The following is a 16,508-nucleotide window of genomic DNA, read 5'->3' as shown; positions in this document are numbered from 1 at the left end:
GTTTATTTTTTAGCTTCGTGAGAGCTAGAGAGTGCTTTCGATTGCACTTGGAACCTCTAGCACTCTTGAGGAGCCGGCATCGAGTCAAGCAGTATTGAGCTCGATTGCGCTTGAAAGTGGCCGTGTGACAACCGTCGATCTGCATTGAGTTCAATCAGCATTTACTCAATGAGGATCGATAGTGCCCGTGTGACAGGGGTATAAGGTGGCTAGCAGAAGAAGGGGCTATCTGGGCTGAGTTGACTGACAATTAAAGGTACAAAGTGGTGTTGTTCAATGTGTACAGCAGTGTCTTGTATAGCAAGGAGAAGAGCTCCATGGAAGACACTGGGCTAGAAAAGAAAAAAAAGTACTGAGCCGATAGTGAGAATGCAGAGTTCCCGCACATAATGCTGGTTCAACTTTAAGCAAGTCACCTTTGAAGGAGGGGTAGGCGAGGAAAGGAAAAACACCAGCAGAAAGCAACGCGAACAGCAGGGGTGTACCAAGTGTGTACTTACATCACCAGCGTGCTTCACTCCAGGAGAGAACACGTCGGGGTTGAACCGGATGTCAAACTCTGCGGGAAAATAAAAAATAATTAAACAACCGACTAGCATTTTTCATGAATGGCGGGCAAAAAATGTTGCCTTCCAGCCCAACATGATGAGGTTCACACACGGGGAGATAAACGAGCCACTCAGCACAGAAAATGGCAAGCAGTAGGTCCAAGTTACGATGCCCCATGGTGGAATTTGAACGATTTGCCACGCTGCGCCATCTCAAGACTGACCCTGAGAGAACTTCAGCCGTCCTCCCTGAACTACGCTTCCCTGTAGGCATATCAACTTTTTTTTGAAGACATCACTCTTGTACCAAGCAGCAGAACGGAATGCGGAATGAGAGAGAAACTCTACTCTGTCCAGCAACAACAGTTCCCATGAAATTCTCTTTCTTTCTGCCAGCCGTTACACATACTTGTTTCAGCAAGCAGCTTGCAAGGGAGCTAGTGTGTCCAATCGTGCTGGCCATGTAATAGGAGGTCTGCAGCGCCACTCCCTGATACTGATAAAGTGTCTTGAAAGCAGAGGACCCCTGGGCGACAGGTGCAATGGGTTTGCAGAAGTGTTCCCGGCTCAGATTCAAGGCCAGGTAACAATCTCAGCTACACTGACTACCCGGCACCCACTGTAGTCATACAAGGAATCTAAAGATTTGACTCGACCAGCGGATGCAGACAAGGATAAACTGCCGTAGAATCTCGATCGTACGAATCTACCGGGGTCAAGAAAGACACTTGTATCATCCAGAATGAACAAAATTCGTATGAAGAATATACGCAAATCTCTCTTCGGTTAACATGGTTCATTAATGACCATGCTCTATCGCTGACTTGCGACGTCAGCACTTGCTGGTCACAAGCCGCCGCTCACTATTATTAGTGGTGCGCACCGAGTGACTGGTGATTGTAGAGCCAGTGATGTATGGTCAGCAAATACTGGGTGCTCGAGGGTGCGGTCGTGGCTTGCGCATTTGTATCAACAGCAGTGGGGCAGGGGGTTGTTCATAACATCAGAATTTCTGCCCACTGCACATACCTAATATACTCTGGCCAGGAATTCTATGAATTTGCGTCATCTCATAATTCATATCAGCCAGGGTTGAATCACTGAGATTCTACTCTAGTTGGCTTTCAGCACAGCATTAAAACAGCGCCTAAGAGGCGGATGGACACAGCACTGCATGCCTAGTCCTGGTCCTGGTCCTTGGCACTGCTTTAGCGCCGCTGAAAGCCCTCACTCAAGCTGTGTCAGGCGGTGTGTGGCAAAATGAAGAGGCTGTCGAGGCTCTCACCAGTGTCCTTGAGGGAGCCAACACCACGGGCTGCCTTGGCTACCACATCTTTCTGAGTCTCAGCTGCACACAAACAAATACTAATAAGCAGTGCAGACAACAACAAGACTACAAGCTACACAAACAGCACCCTCATTTCCTATTAATTAAAGCAGTTTGTCCCACTCTTCACGACACTTCTGTTGAAATACGCCCCGCATCAAGAATGATGGGCTTCTGAGCAGTTCTATCGATTGATGGCGGTGGTACAAACAAGACAACATTGCAACAGGAGTTCGCAAGTGGGGCAATGATGAGAGAAAGCCGGAGAAAAGTTCTCTAGGGAACAAGTTTTAGGGTACATCAGTCACCTACACTTCAGAGCCAGTGACTGCACTAGTGAGGCGGGTGTCTCAACTACACTTGTTGCGGACAAGCACAGTATTTGTGAGAACTGACATGATGTCAATATTATACGCAGGACTTCTATCTCATGCACTGTCGCTTTATAGCGCTGAAAGCAGAGAGCCCTAACGACAAAGAAAAGGCGAAGCTGGCAGAATTATTCGCCAAGCACCTTACCTGCAGATGACACGCCATTGGTGATGTGGCTGTCACCGTTTGTGAGCCGCTCCGTGGACTTCCTGATCTCCCCCGGCAACAGAGGTGGCTCTGCCGTCTCCTGCTTCTCAACATCCTTGTCCGGGGAGCCCTCCTTGGAGCCCTCCTGGAAGACGCAGGGCTACACTCAGTCCCCCCAGCCAGGGAAGTGGACGAAGCACTGACTCACTGTGCTTCACTCAATGTCCCAGTAGTGGTGATGAAGAAAACACTCCACCTCTATTTGATCCTGTTCTCTCTGAGTGCTCTTTCATGGCATTACGCGCTACAACAGGGTGACGGGTATCAGACTCGTGGAGGGTCACAATGCAACTGTCGTACAAGGATCTACAACAAAGTGGATTCCTATGAGTGCACAAGTGGGTGGGTGCAGTTGGAGTGGTTAAAAAGAAATTACGCAGCGTTGATGCGATCGCTGCACAAATCCAACTGAGCGAAACCTCGGTAACCAGAGTGCTAGGGTCATATATCCATGTCGCGACGTCCCTACCCTATCATATCAACGTCCCTTGCTTGGTTCATGCAGCGTACACCAGCACTTGTACACATGCCTATGGGAACTCATTCGAGTCTTCCATGTAAAGAAACACTAAGGAGAATAGAAGTTGGCCTGTGTCGATAAGGTGCCATGCTCGAATCACGAAGAGATCACGCTCACCAAAAACAGCTGTTATACGAATGCAAGTGTCATCATCAGTGGCCAATTTTGCAGGCAAAAATGCATGCGTTGACAGTGACTTTAAGGGCGCAGGTCTCAGAGGTTACACTATGCCGCCATTCACTTCAAAATGATGGCAACCTATCCCTTTTGCTAAGGACAACACTAGTTTGAGTTGACTGCCAGGAAGATTTTCAAATTCAATTTTCTCAGCGACAAATGCATCTTTCGTTGATGGAGAAACGTCATGATAGCTAAGAGCCGGAGAATAAATGTTTGCCGAGAACAATAATTGGATGGACGTGTCCTGAACTGTCCCTTTAAAGGCAAGACATCGGTACAACGTAGAGACCAGTGTACGAGCTCACGCAACCCCTCTTTCCCTCTACTGCAGCACTCTCAGAGCAAGTCTCCATTGCCTGCTGCCTGACTCACCTTGGCGTCTTCCTCGCCCTCCTTGGTGATCTGCTTCTTTTCGAGGCTTCGCAGGTGGAAAGCAGCCAGCTTCATGAACAGCACGTACCGGGCACTGGAAGCACACACGCAGACAGGGTCAGAACCACCGATCTGCCGCTGCAGTACAGATCACGGAGCCCAAAAAAGCCTCAACTAGTGAGGGCTCACACTGCGACTTCGCAGAAGTGACTGTTTGTAGTAGCCCAGACAGCACTTCCTACATGATAGCACGCATTACCCCGCTTGCCTCTCGGTGGTCACGTGTGACCAGTTTCAAGGTTTCATCTGTTTGGACCTAGCTACCTCCGGCACAAGGGAGATGGCTGATGGGGCTTCTAGAGTGGCACGTTTCTACCAGCAATACATAAGAACAAGTTCCACACAAATCAAATCAATACGCTGGTCAACAATAACCAGAGTGTATTGCAGAATCTTTCTGTGGTGTTAAAAGAAGAGCTGACAAAGAGAAGTGAAAAAAAGTCCAGACTGGCACACACGGAAGTGCTGCTTCATCGAGGCTTATGCAGCAACCCAGGAACCGACCATCATAATGGCAGACATTGCACAACTTAGAGATATGGCCCTGTCAACAGTTCTTATTTCCAAACTTGAAACTATGGTTGTCTCTGCCATCATCACTGCTACCAATAATGTGCATTTCATTGTAGTCATGCATTTAAAAAAAAAATTAAAATCTGGTGTGGTGGTCATAGTACATACAGCCTTTAATGTAGGGTAAGCGGAGATCAATTCTCCGCAACCACCTCCTTCCATTAAAAGACGGAAGAAAGCGGGGCGGATATCACGTTTTACCAGTTTTACCAGTGTGTGCGTTGTCTCCTCTAACCCACACCACCCCAAGCAATTCATTGTACTATGACATCATCATCCTCCACTCACACCCTCACTCTCCTTTAACTTTCCCTTCCCCCTTTCCCAATGCGGAGTAGCAGGCTAGGGCCATCCTACCACGGGCCCACCTCTCCACCTTTTGTTTTAAATTTCTCTCTCTTTCCCCACTCACACTGCCTACTCTCTTCTCTTTGGACCAATAAATTATAGGGGGTGACGCTTCGCACCGTATAGTGCAGAATATAGGTCGAGGTTTTTTCCGAAAAATATTACCAAAAGGTCACCCCTCGACTTATATACCGGCCTTTGGCACAAACTGAATAGTCGTCTGGCAACATGTGCGAGCCACGGACATTTTGGCATCCGCATCGTTATTATCGCTTCCATGCTGTCGATTCTTTCCTTCCTCTTTGTCAACCGACGCGGCTATACGTTGACGGCGGTAATCGTTCTTGGCGTTGTAACGTATTAATTTCGCAACAGCCCGCAAAATGAGTACCGGTACTCGACGTCAGTTCACTGAGTCGTTTAAAATAAAAGTTATCAAATTCGCCGAAGAGTATGCGAACATGTCAGCCCAGCGACACTTTGGAGTCCAGGAGAAGACGCGACGGGAGGATGGAGCTCGTTGTCATTCCGGGGGGCATGACTTCAGCACTTCAGCCACTGGACGTCATGCTGAATAAGCCCTTCAAAGACCGCGTGCGTGAACTCTACAATCAGTGGATGGCGGGCGACAACCCAAAGAGTCCCCCCAGCCGGCTGTGCAGGCCGCCTCTCGCCACTGTGGCCACCTGGGTGGCTCAGGCTTGGCGCTCGCTGCCCGACGATATGGTGGTGCGGGCATTCAGGAAATGTAGCCACTCATTGGACGGTACCGAGGACGACATGCTGTGGGACGCAGCCAGCGCGAAGCAGTCGTCTTCGGCCGAGAGCTCAGACAGCTCGGACGAATGAGGAGGCTGCGAGTCTGGTGGCACCAGTGAATAAAACGAAGTTTTGTGCCTCATAATTTTTATGTTGACTTTTTTGCTTCAAGGTAAGGGGGTTGACCTATATTCCGCCTCGACCTATATTCCGCATTATACGGTAGTTAAGTTTCACAGTGATAAGAAGACTCGCACCAAAAATGCCGATCACACTCAACGACAGTGCAGCAATGCAACCGTGCAACAGTGCATGCACAAGGCCTTAGCGCAGCCATAGTCCTTCAATGCTTTTTCTGGGCACGAAACTCCGCGCCGCGGCAGGCGCGGCGCGGCGCCACGGGGCACTGAAGGGCATCATTCGGCGAGCTCAGCGCTGTCGCGACCGGTCAGAAAGAGTCACCGCTCGTTATCAGAGTGCGAATTTCACCGCCTGCTGCTCTGTCTGTTCACCTGACTCTCTGCAGCACTCTGCTAAATGTTTCTTCATATCTACTCTGTTGCAAAACACGGGTTGTCTGCTCTCTCTATTACATGTTCATTTGCTCCTCTTGACTTAAGCTTCATTCCTCTGTTTGTGACTGCTGTGTGCGTAATATTCATTTTTGCTGTGTGCATCAAAAGGGTAATCCCCTATGTTCTTCGGCAAACGCACAAGACCATGTAGAACTTTCACATGCCTTGCTGCCGATGCAAGCTGTTATATCTGTTTATTGTTCATCACAGCTCGATGTATAGGTGTATCACACATGCGCATGTATGCATAAGCGCTTTGTACTTTGGCCACTGCTGCTTGAGCTGCTAAAAGGCGTCTGGCAGAATTGTAAAATAAAACATCAGATTGTGTTTGCTCTTCAGTTCATGCAACTCCTTGTTTTGTCTTGTAATTGCCGCTATCATCTTAATTTCCACTGCTAACTGAAATGTTCCGAATCTGCTAATTGAAATGTTCTTAATTTTATCTTAACATTTGTTAGCCTCAAAGTTTTCATCTCATAAGTGCTAGCACCAACTGTCCTCTTCGTTTTGGGGAATGAGTTCAAATACAGACCGCTTGCTAATCATCCTGCACCTCATTCTTGTTTGGCTGCTTTTATTGCTATGGTCAGGGATTCCTGTCACAATATTGGCCTCGATAAAGGCATTAATGTTAGCATGAATTTCTTTTCTATGTAAGTGCATTGAACATTACTCTCATTCTCTATATTAATTGTACCACTATTTTATTTTTAATTTCAACTTTTATATTTGCATTGTCAATCAAGACATTCTATTTTTCTCTGCTCGCATACACGAGTCAGCTGGCAGATTTGACGATTGCTTTATTGTGCTTTGTATATATGAGGTTTACTACAAGGCGATCGCTTCCCTGGATTGCCACGTGCTGTTGCAATACTACATGTCACTGATTTGTTACATATAAACACGGCTGTCTGTTAACACTGACTTGCTATTGCTTTTCATCAGTTATTCATATTTAGTTTTCTCATGCCTACTGTGTATAATTCCATTTTTTTTGCAGATTGGATGCGATGGCGCAAAAATATGTACGTTTGTAATTAATAATAGCTTTTTGATTGAGTGAGTATTGCAAATAAAATACAATTTTTGAACTGCATTACGAGGAGCATTAAAAATAGGTTTGGCCGGTGGTAAATTGACACCTACGAATTTGCCAATTAATTAGGCCAATGCGCCTACTGTGCCAGTCATATAGAATTTTCGGGTGGGAGAACTGCCAACAGTTCCTCTTAGCATGCAAGAAAAATTTGGTTGAGACACACAGGTCAGAGATATGGTCCACGACTGATGAGCCGCTGACCGTATGCATGAGGTGTACGGCAGTTAGTAAAACAGATGCCTGCTACAAACAATGCACTGTTACAACAGCTTAAAAATGAACCCAAGTCAAAGAAGATAGGGCACTAACGAATACACAACTGAACAAATACAGAAGAGTTAAACGTAAGGGTTCGAAGTATAAGACATCAGAATAATGCCTACAGAACTAGTGACAGCTACAATAAGGACTGGAAGACGTTAGCTCGTAAAACAATTGAAAGTGAGGTATGTAGGGAGGGGAAAAAAGGAGAGGTCAATATAGAGGGGAAACGAGTGCTTATCTGCAGGGATGGCAAGCTCCTATTCGAAGGAGGGTAGGTCGTTGCGGGGCTGATTCAGTGGCGAGGACGTTGGAGGACCAGAGCCTGATGTTGGCTTATCATGGGGCCTCGGGGTAACGAGGGTTGACGTGGTAGGTTCTGATCGTAGTCCCGATCGCTAGCCGATCACGTCCTTGCCTGATGCACGCTCCCGTCTGCACGCATCGACTAGCCCAAATGCTTTGTCCGGCCCTGCGCTTACACTGCCGCCGTATCTTTTACCCTCACGTCCACCGTCCACAAAATTACTTTCACATCGCCTTATAAGCCGCATGCGGTCATTCCCCGCGTGACTGCGTCCTTGGCATTTAGGAGACGCAAGCTCTGAAGGACGCGGTGAGGCCGTCCACCCATTCCGACGACCGGCGCCAGAAAAACAGAGGGGATACCGCGGGGGTCCCGAATTTAGTGACAGGAGCATATATTTTTAAGGCTGCAGTTCTCATGTTTCTCCTAATGACAAGGCTCCTAATGACAAGCTGACAACAGTGTCAGCTGTAATCGGTTCAAGAAGAATTAAGTTAAAAAAAATTGTCGTGAATTAAGAAACAAATGCGCTGAAAATCATTGCCTCGCATGTTTGCAACGACCACGAATGCTGATTTAGTGATTTAGATACACGACAGCCAAAAATGACAGAGCCCTTTCATATGCGGAAGCTGAATTAAAGCAAAAATCACACGATGAAACTTAGCGCGCGTTCCTTATGTGTCACATATATGCAGCCGTGAGCACGGAGTCTTTCGTTGATCAAGCCATCACGGTCATGCTTGCTACTCTTAAAACTGCGACAAAAAGGGGCAAAATAAGAAGCCCGTTGCGCAAGCCATCATATGCTTACTTTCGAGCCCGGACGGGCATCGCGTGGCCCCAGTTCCCACAAGAAAGCTGCCTTATAAATTCAAAAGCACCGGCTATGTATATACGCTTCTTGAAAGCGGACTCACGCTTGAGCTGTCAGACCAGAGTTGGGAGGTGTTGAATGGGGACTGCGGTCATGTTTCTGCTCGTATTTCGCCAACTGCAAGCTAGCGGTTACGCGCTTCAAGATTTGAGATCGAAAACAGCGATGCGAAGGCAGGAGACAAGCAACTGTCTTTGTAGCGCGTATCGCTTTCTTCTGGCAATATCGTTAGCTTTTTATCGCGTCTACAGGGCGTTAGTGTGCTGCATCACGTTCAAAAATGTAACAGGGCCATTTTGAGAATAAACAAGAAGCTGCGCAGTTCTACACAAATCGTCTGCTTCAGAGAAGTATCTGTATGTCGCTACGTCATCATTTCCTTCCCATTTCCCATTTCCTCCCTGATTAAAGTTCGTCATATTCTCGTTAGACTAGATTGGAAGGAAAGCTAAACCGACTGTCGCTGAAATTTTCGAGTAATCGGGTGAAAATACCTCGCGTGATGCAAAGCCGGCTGGGGCGGGCAGGCGGCTGCGCCGCTGCTCGGTGCCCTCCAGTGCCCAGCGGCGCCTCTAGCGGCCAGCGCCGACCCTATATGAAACTGAGGCGGGAGTTTCGTGACCAGAAAAAAGCATTGAAGGACTATGGCGCAGCCCTTCCCCTCAAGGCCACTCACTCGACAAATGCGTCGATCAGCTCTTGGCGAAGGCAGCAGAGCTTGTGCTTGTGCTCCCGCGGATAACCTGCTGCTCGGGATTCCTTGCACAGCTCCACACCATCCACTGCAGCACAAACAGGGCACACAAAACAGTTCGCGCAAGTCAGACCCCGTGAACAAGCTACGAAGTTACAAAACAGTGGGCACGATCACTGCAAACCACTGAGTTGCACATTTACCTGTCGTTAGTTTCGGACTGGCAAGACTTCTATGTAAGGTTAAATGTTGGCAAATTCTGAAATTCTAATGTTCGGTTAAATTACTTCTAAATCACAACAAGCCCAGCTTTACTTTCATAAAATTCAGACATCCCCAAAAATCGTTTTGGAGAAGAGTTAAACTGAACAAAGAGGCATGCGCACTAGTCAAGCAGAGTTCAGACAGCCATCTCAAGGAATAATGTGCAAAAACACTGCCTCACAACCATAGCATTTACAAGGTGTGCTACATGCTCTATATATGTAAAAAGGAACACCATCTATTACATCACAATGCCAAGCAAACACCACTAAGAACACGTTCCCACCATAGCTCCAATCTTCAACAACCCCACAAGCTTATTAGTGTCTAAGGCACGAAACCAAGGGATAAAAGCTCAGAAGCGCTCTTGTAACCTGTTCGACAGACAACGTTCCAACAATACACTTGAACTCCTGGTATAGCTGGCATATGCTACCTTGCTTCCACAAAAACGCAAAAGCACTGGTAGCAGCAAGTGAATGCATGTTTCCCAAAATGCAGTGGTAGAACTTATTGCTTCTGCTTGTCCCCGCATACTTTCAACAACAGCGCTTGCAAGGGAGAGACGATGCACTGTGTCAAATAGGGTCACTCACGAATGAGGTAGTTGACATCTGGAGGGAATGTCCGCAACAGGTCCAAGATGTAGTGCCTGTTGTCATTGCCTGTGATGCCCTGCAATACAAGACCGACATGTGCCACAACACTCGTGTGATGTCGGATGCGTGCATGAAGAGCGTTTACACCTCACATGGCAAAAAAAAAAAAAAAGCCTTAAGAAAGTGCCCCTTGGGGCATTAACAAGAAGAAAAGAAAGGGACAGAAGGGGGGGGGGGGGGGGGAGTTTCCATTTACCAGAAAAATGCAAGTGCACAGCGAAGCCAGCTTCAAAGCATAGAAGCATTACGAAGGTTTTCAGGGGCGCTGAAGAACACCGCACAAAAGCTCCCGTCCACAGCTCACCTTGCACTCAACAGATGAGCACAGCTCCACTTCTTCGTCCTTTTCGTTGATCACACTGTGGGCAGGAAAGCAGAACAGGCGTTCAGCAACCTATCTCAACTCGGAATGGCAGCGCACACAATGGAACGAGGAAAACAAAAAACGAGGCCAGCAAAGCTCCAAACAGTGCTCACCTGTGAGGTAGTATCTTGAGTGCATTTGCAGCTTTCTTCAGCTGGAATGAAAGCAGAGACAACCAAAACAGTGAATTAAGAAGGGCATACAAATGACGAAAAAATAAACCACAAGCAGAGAAGACTAAGATTGAGATGAACTAATCAGAGTGCCACCGCGGTGGTTCAGTGGTTACGGCGCCCGGCTGCTGACCCGAAAGACGCGGGTTCGATCCGACCACAGCAGTCGAGTTTCAATGGAGGAGAAATTCTAGAGGCCCGTGTACTGTGTGATATCAGTGCACATTAAAGAACTCCAGGTGGTCGAAATTTCCGCAGCCCCTCACTACGGCATCCCTCATAGCCTGAGTCGCTTTGGGACATTAAAACTCCATAAACCAAACCAAACTAATCAGAGTAACACTCAGCAACTGTAATGAAACAGCTCAAGGCACCACATCAGCTGCGAAAGCTCGTTCTGACCACTTTAATATGCGCTGCGGTGCAGGGATGACGAGACACTTCATTATTTAACGCCAGTCAAGAGCAAAATCTATGACCTAAAATAATCAATCTGCAAGCACAACACACTTCCTTTTCCATGTTAATCATGCAGTAAGCCATGCAATGTACAACACGAACACATTAAGTGTGAAAGAGGTCAAGCAGATGCACACTGGCAGATCTGTACACGACGAACAAAGTCAGCTACCAGCAGGACCTAAAGAAGACTTGGTCCGTTCATTTTTTTTTTTTTTTTTCACAGCACTTGAGGTGTAAGCATCTTGCATATTGGTCATGCTGGAGCTATTTAGCCCACACACACACATATACACACACAAAAGACCATACAATGGCTTCCAAGAACAGACTCACAGAAAGCATGCACAGTTCTCTATCAATTTAAGGGGGGACACCCCTCTTAGAACTATTTTTTTTATTTATGGACAGATTTACACCAAATTTTCACTGTTTGTACATTTTCATGTGCTGATTCTAAAACTGCGAACAGTTTCCCCCTGCAGCAGTAAGTTTTGTATTTATTATGAAAAATATGTCTTTTGTTTGGAGGAAGTTTGGTTAATTAACATAAGACCTTGTGGAGAAGATTACTATTTATAAATGATCTAGAATCACCAAGGAGTGCAATAAGGCATAAATGAGCATTCTAGGACGACTTGGACGAAAGTTACAGCTGGTCAAACATAACAGAGAAAAAGCTCATTTTGACTACTGAGACAAACAATTTATTTCCAAAATTTTCCTGAGGAAGCAGTAGTTTAAATTTAGCCTTATTGCACAACCTGTGCATTTATCTTTCTAGCACAAAAAGAATTGTAGTAATAGCTAATATAGAATTGGAGATATCGCTCCTCCAAAATTCTGTGCATGCCAAAATTTCAGTTTTGAGAAATCGAAAAAAACGTTTTTGGCATATTTTTGTGGCACTAAGGGTAACTAGAAATCACTGAAGTGAGTTCTGGCTGGTTTCTGATATAAAAGCACCATTTCCCGTCGACATAACTGCGGTTGCAACAAGCAAATTGCCGGCGAATAGATGGCATTGTTTGGAGGAGTGCCTTTGCACTGTGACCTCCCCAAGCTGCAGCGCGCGATTCTACCTCAACGGCGCTGTGATTGCAGTCAGCCCCTCACAAACGATACGTGCTCTTTGCTCATCTTGCCCCCCAAAACATTGAGAAGCAAATTTATTTCGTCAAGGTTTCCCATTCCGCACTTTGAGGGACGCCAGTTTCGCAGCCGCCGCTGGCGCCGCATCATCAGGTTTATCGGAGATCTCGATCTATCGCACGCGCCGTTGCTGGCTGTCAACAGAAGCTGCTTAGGTATCGCTTTTTCATCTGCACAGTCACGATTACGCTGTCTGTACGCGGCAGGTACAGGTACGCGGCAGGTACGCGGCTGATTATAGATAACGGGATGCCACGATGCAGCGTACACAACGCATTTCGTATCTATACCTTTCGCTCCCTCAGGATGAGTGTTCAATCCTCGCTGTCACGCTAAGCATCGCTGGTTACAGCGTTATCGGTTACGTAGACACAAGGATGCAACGATACAGCGTTCCCAGCGCGCTTCGGATCAATATCTTTTAGTGCTTTTAGACTAAGACTTGCGTAAATTGAAATATTTCGCACTTAGCGCCCCACAAACCTCACTTCGCCGTGACAGTGGGACTGCCCGACCCACACAAAATGGCGCCGGGCTGCAAACGGTCGACGCCGTCAACCAACCAAAAGTCGCCATTTTGGTCACGTGGTTTTGAGAACCAATAGCAGAGCGCGTTTTGCTCAATTTTGTTTCTTTGTTTGCCGCTGCTTGGGCTTGCTCATTGTTGCCAACCGGAGTATGGAAATAGCCTGAATCGAGACGTTTCAAACGAAACCAAAATGGCGCCGGCGGAGCGCGTATTTTTCGAACTGCGGGCAGTCAAAGTTCGGTGCGATTAGACCTCAATTTAAAGGGCCGCGCGCGCGGTTTCACGTCTTTGGAGCACTATAACTCATGAATTAGGCGGTATTTTTCAACGAAAATTTGTAGATAGCTGCGCGATCACCTCAGGATCGCGAAAATGAAAAGATTGAAAATGCGATTTTTTGACCAATTTTCGGCCGCAAAGAGCCGTGTCCCCCCTTAATATGCCAAATATGTTCCTAATGACGTTAACATACATCCCACACTCTACTGTTGTGGCTGCAACTTTCCCTGTTGCACTTAATGCTTTACTATCAGTAATTACTGCCACATACACAACTGCCTGTGTTGTCGAGCAGTCACTCCCGAAGAAGCCCTCATTTCTGCAGGACAGACAAGGCACAGCACCTAAGCGCAGCAACCGGCACTTCGTCACATCACCCCATCTCCCCTCGTGTTTTACTGCATGCAAAGCAGCTCTCCGCCGTGTTTAAATTGATGCTGCAGACTACAGCTGGGATCTAAAGCCGGAACACTCCCCGCAGGGCCAAGCCAGCTGCAATTACAACAACTCTGCCAATCCTGCCAATGGGTCCATTTCTGGCAGCAATGATTCTTTGCTAGAACTATATCATCAAGGCGAGTTACAATGTTCAGGGGTTATTTGGCGCAGCAGCAAGTCAGGCCACAATGCACAGCCAGGAAAGTTACAAAGCCTATAAGGTGCTACGAAATCAGTGCAAGGCACAGAGTCTCCGCAAGCAGAAGCGACTGTTTCGAAACATGTAGGCGCTTTTTTCTGCAGCCCTTCTAGTCAATGCAAGTGGAAATCATGCAACATTAAACTGGCATCAGCAGGAGCTGAGCCTGGCCACAATATTCGTTCACTAGCACCAATTCTTCCACTCCAATACATCTGGGCACGCCAAAGACCTATTCCACACTGCGGCCATGGAGAGCCTTTGCAGTGCATGTCAACATCACAAAGAAGCCTCTCACATCAGCCTCATTTCCAGTCCCAGTCCCACGGCCCCCGGGGAACTAATGCGCGCACACTGCAATCATTGCAGAAAGAAAAAAAAAAATTCCACAAAGATTTATCTTGTACTGCATTATACAAGAACCCAGCAATAGCTGTTACGTCACACATGTGCTACATATGCGATGAAAGTAACGTCACGACGGACAAGCAACATGGCACATGCAGCAAAGCGTAACGAATATCCTGCCCACTCCTCTCCCACACAAGTGGATGTCTACTCCGACAAAGCAGATGAGGGGGGGCTGGTGTCATCGACAGCTCTTGCTGTATAAAACACCAGAGACACGTACCAGTTCCAGGTAGTCTGGGTGGGTGACCACGGTCTTGCCAAAGTCGACAGACCCGTAGACCACGGACTGGTCCTGCTCGCGCTCAAGGATGCCCGGGATGATGGACTGCGCCGTGACCCGGTAGCCCCGGTAGTCCACCACCACCGTGCCCAGCGTGCAGAGGCCATCAACGTCTACTGCCGCGTATGCCCGCACCCCCTGCAACACAGCACACAAACATGGGGTGTCATGTACTCCCCATCCCAACAAGACTGCAAGAGAGCGCAGCAAACATCCATGACACAAAGGTACCAGCAGTGAAATGTGTTCTGCAAAGCTGAGAAATCATGAAATTGGCGTCAAACTAGGCAACTATTTAAAGCTGCCGATTTAAGCCCAGCATCAACTCTGACATCCCGCAGAAACAATGAACTGTATCGGGTCTCACGCTACCATGCAATGTTCAGTTTTTAAAACTATTTCATTGTAGCTCTGAACACATCAAACCACTAAACAAATTCCTAAAAAATGACAGCATTCAGTCACCCACATACAACTTTCTCATCATTGTCATCATCAGCCTGACTAAGCCCACTGGATGGCAAAAGGCCTCTCCAATTAAACCTGTCCTGTGCTAGCTGCGGCCACCGTATCCCTGCAAAACTCGTGATCACATCCGGCCACCTAACTTTCTGCCGCCTCCTGCTAAGCTTGCCTTCTCTTGGAATCCACTCCGTTACTCTTAAGGACCGCGGTTACCTTGCCTTCGCATTACATGCCCTGCCCAAGCCCATTTCTTCCTCTCGATTTCGACTAGGATACCTTAGTGTTACACGTATCATTTTCCTTTCCATAGCTCGCTGCGTTGTCCTAATCGTTGTCCCTCACCATTCGCCTCAAATTCAAAGTGCCAGCCTTTCTTGCAGAAAACCATAACCAAGACCTAATACCTTAAATAATGCTCATAGTTCCCAAACCATAGAGACAGAAGTGTGAAGGCAAATCTAGCTCTGGAACACTTTGAGTACTCAACATACCACTAAATTAACAGTACCATTAATTTTTTTTTTCTTCTCTTTTTCACAGGGTGGGTAATAGTACCTGCAGGTCGTTGCAGGGTGCCGCAAAGGCTGCTGCATCCCCTCCCAGCTCCTTGTAGTGGTCTCGAACATCAAAGCCCAGGCTGAAGAAGATGTTGTTCCAGATGAACATCTGCATCCTGCAGCACAGCAGAAAGCCAGGAGGAACACCTCTTCTTGAACCAGTTTCAAATAGTATCCCAACAGAGATGCCAGCCAGGCAGTTCTCACTCGCTAACCCCCCTGCAAAATAAAAGCCATTAAGCCCAGCTCGCTTGTTTGCATGCAGGTCAGATGTGTTGCTCCTACCACTCCATGCAGTAATTGATGCTGTAATGCATATGCCAACTTTCTTTCTTTTCTTTTGAAAGCCTTCCCCTGTCTTCCTGACTGATGGCCTGCCATCTCCACCACGCGACATATGACAAAAGTAACTACAGTTAAACCTCGATTTAACTACGTCGGTAAAATGCCCGGTTTACTTCGCAATAACGAAATTTCGCTACATTGAAATTCATCTCCCAGCATTCTAAGAATCCGCACACAAATGTGTTATGGATAACTCAAGGAGAAAACCCTTACTTGCTATTGAAGTGATTCTTTACTTCTGCCCTTTTTTTCAGAAACTTACAAGCTGCCTCAGCAGATCCATCAAGCCAACCATCTCGCAGGCGACGGGAACGCCGCATCCATCTTGAGTTTTGATTTTGCTGTCATCACCATCCCCTTGCAAGTGCCCCAAGCACACCGCTTTGAGCTCGTGGCCATTGGCAGTGGCCTCACGGCGAACCAAGCCGCACTAACCAACTGCAGTTTGCAATAACCAATTGCTGAACGATTATTACCGTGTTTACTCACATAACAGGCGCAGTTTTTTTTCCAGAAAATCCGGCTCAAAGTTCGGGGTGCGCCTATTACGCGGGGTAAAATTCCCAGAAATTTTTCAACTCGCAAAATTGAACATACAGCATAAACGCACCCGTGTACAGGCCACACCGAAACTTTCCATGACTCACGCGGGAATAGCCTTCGAAATGAACGCGCCATGGCCTCCCCGATCAGCTCCGGCTGCGTGCAACGGGTGCTTGATCGCGGAGGCCACACACGCGCACAGGAGCTTCCAGGCGCCGCCCACGGAGGGTGCCCGAGGCCAAGCTCATCATCATCATCAATGTTTTCCTCCACCGCAAGCTTTTGCTATCCATATCGCCATCAGCA

The 16,508-nt window shown here is 47.4% G+C and overlaps 1 protein-coding gene across 3 annotated transcripts in view; it reads right to left on the bottom strand.

The window, feature by feature from the left end:
• The window catches only part of clu (clustered mitochondria protein homolog), an 85,567-nt gene that overhangs the window by 32,932 nt on the left and 36,127 nt on the right, over positions 1-16,508 (bottom strand). For all 3 annotated transcript variants that reach the window (XR_016288968.1, XM_089572768.1, XM_089572767.1), the window contains exons 11-20: positions 15,313-15,430; positions 14,233-14,430; positions 10,486-10,526; positions 10,313-10,367; positions 9,946-10,024; positions 9,068-9,173; positions 3,527-3,620; positions 2,395-2,539; positions 1,834-1,896; positions 501-559 (exon numbers count right to left, since the gene is read on the bottom strand). Coding sequence is in view for 2 of the 3 variants with exons in the window: in XM_089572768.1 (XP_089428894.1) it covers positions 501-559; positions 1,834-1,896; positions 2,395-2,539; positions 3,527-3,620; positions 9,068-9,173; positions 9,946-10,024; positions 10,313-10,367; positions 10,486-10,526; positions 14,233-14,430; positions 15,313-15,430 (958 nt within the window). In the remaining variant the exon portion in view is untranslated. The remainder of the gene's footprint in view (positions 1-500; positions 560-1,833; positions 1,897-2,394; positions 2,540-3,526; positions 3,621-9,067; positions 9,174-9,945; positions 10,025-10,312; positions 10,368-10,485; positions 10,527-14,232; positions 14,431-15,312; positions 15,431-16,508) is intronic.

The sequence above is a fragment of the Amblyomma mixtum genome, chromosome 2 (genome assembly GCF_055824585.1).
Source record: "Amblyomma mixtum isolate Tamu chromosome 2, ASM5582458v1, whole genome shotgun sequence".
Classification (NCBI taxonomy): domain Eukaryota; kingdom Metazoa; phylum Arthropoda; class Arachnida; order Ixodida; family Ixodidae; genus Amblyomma; species Amblyomma mixtum.
Note: the sequence above shows the minus strand (reverse complement) of the source record. Positions and strands in the feature narration are given on the sequence as shown.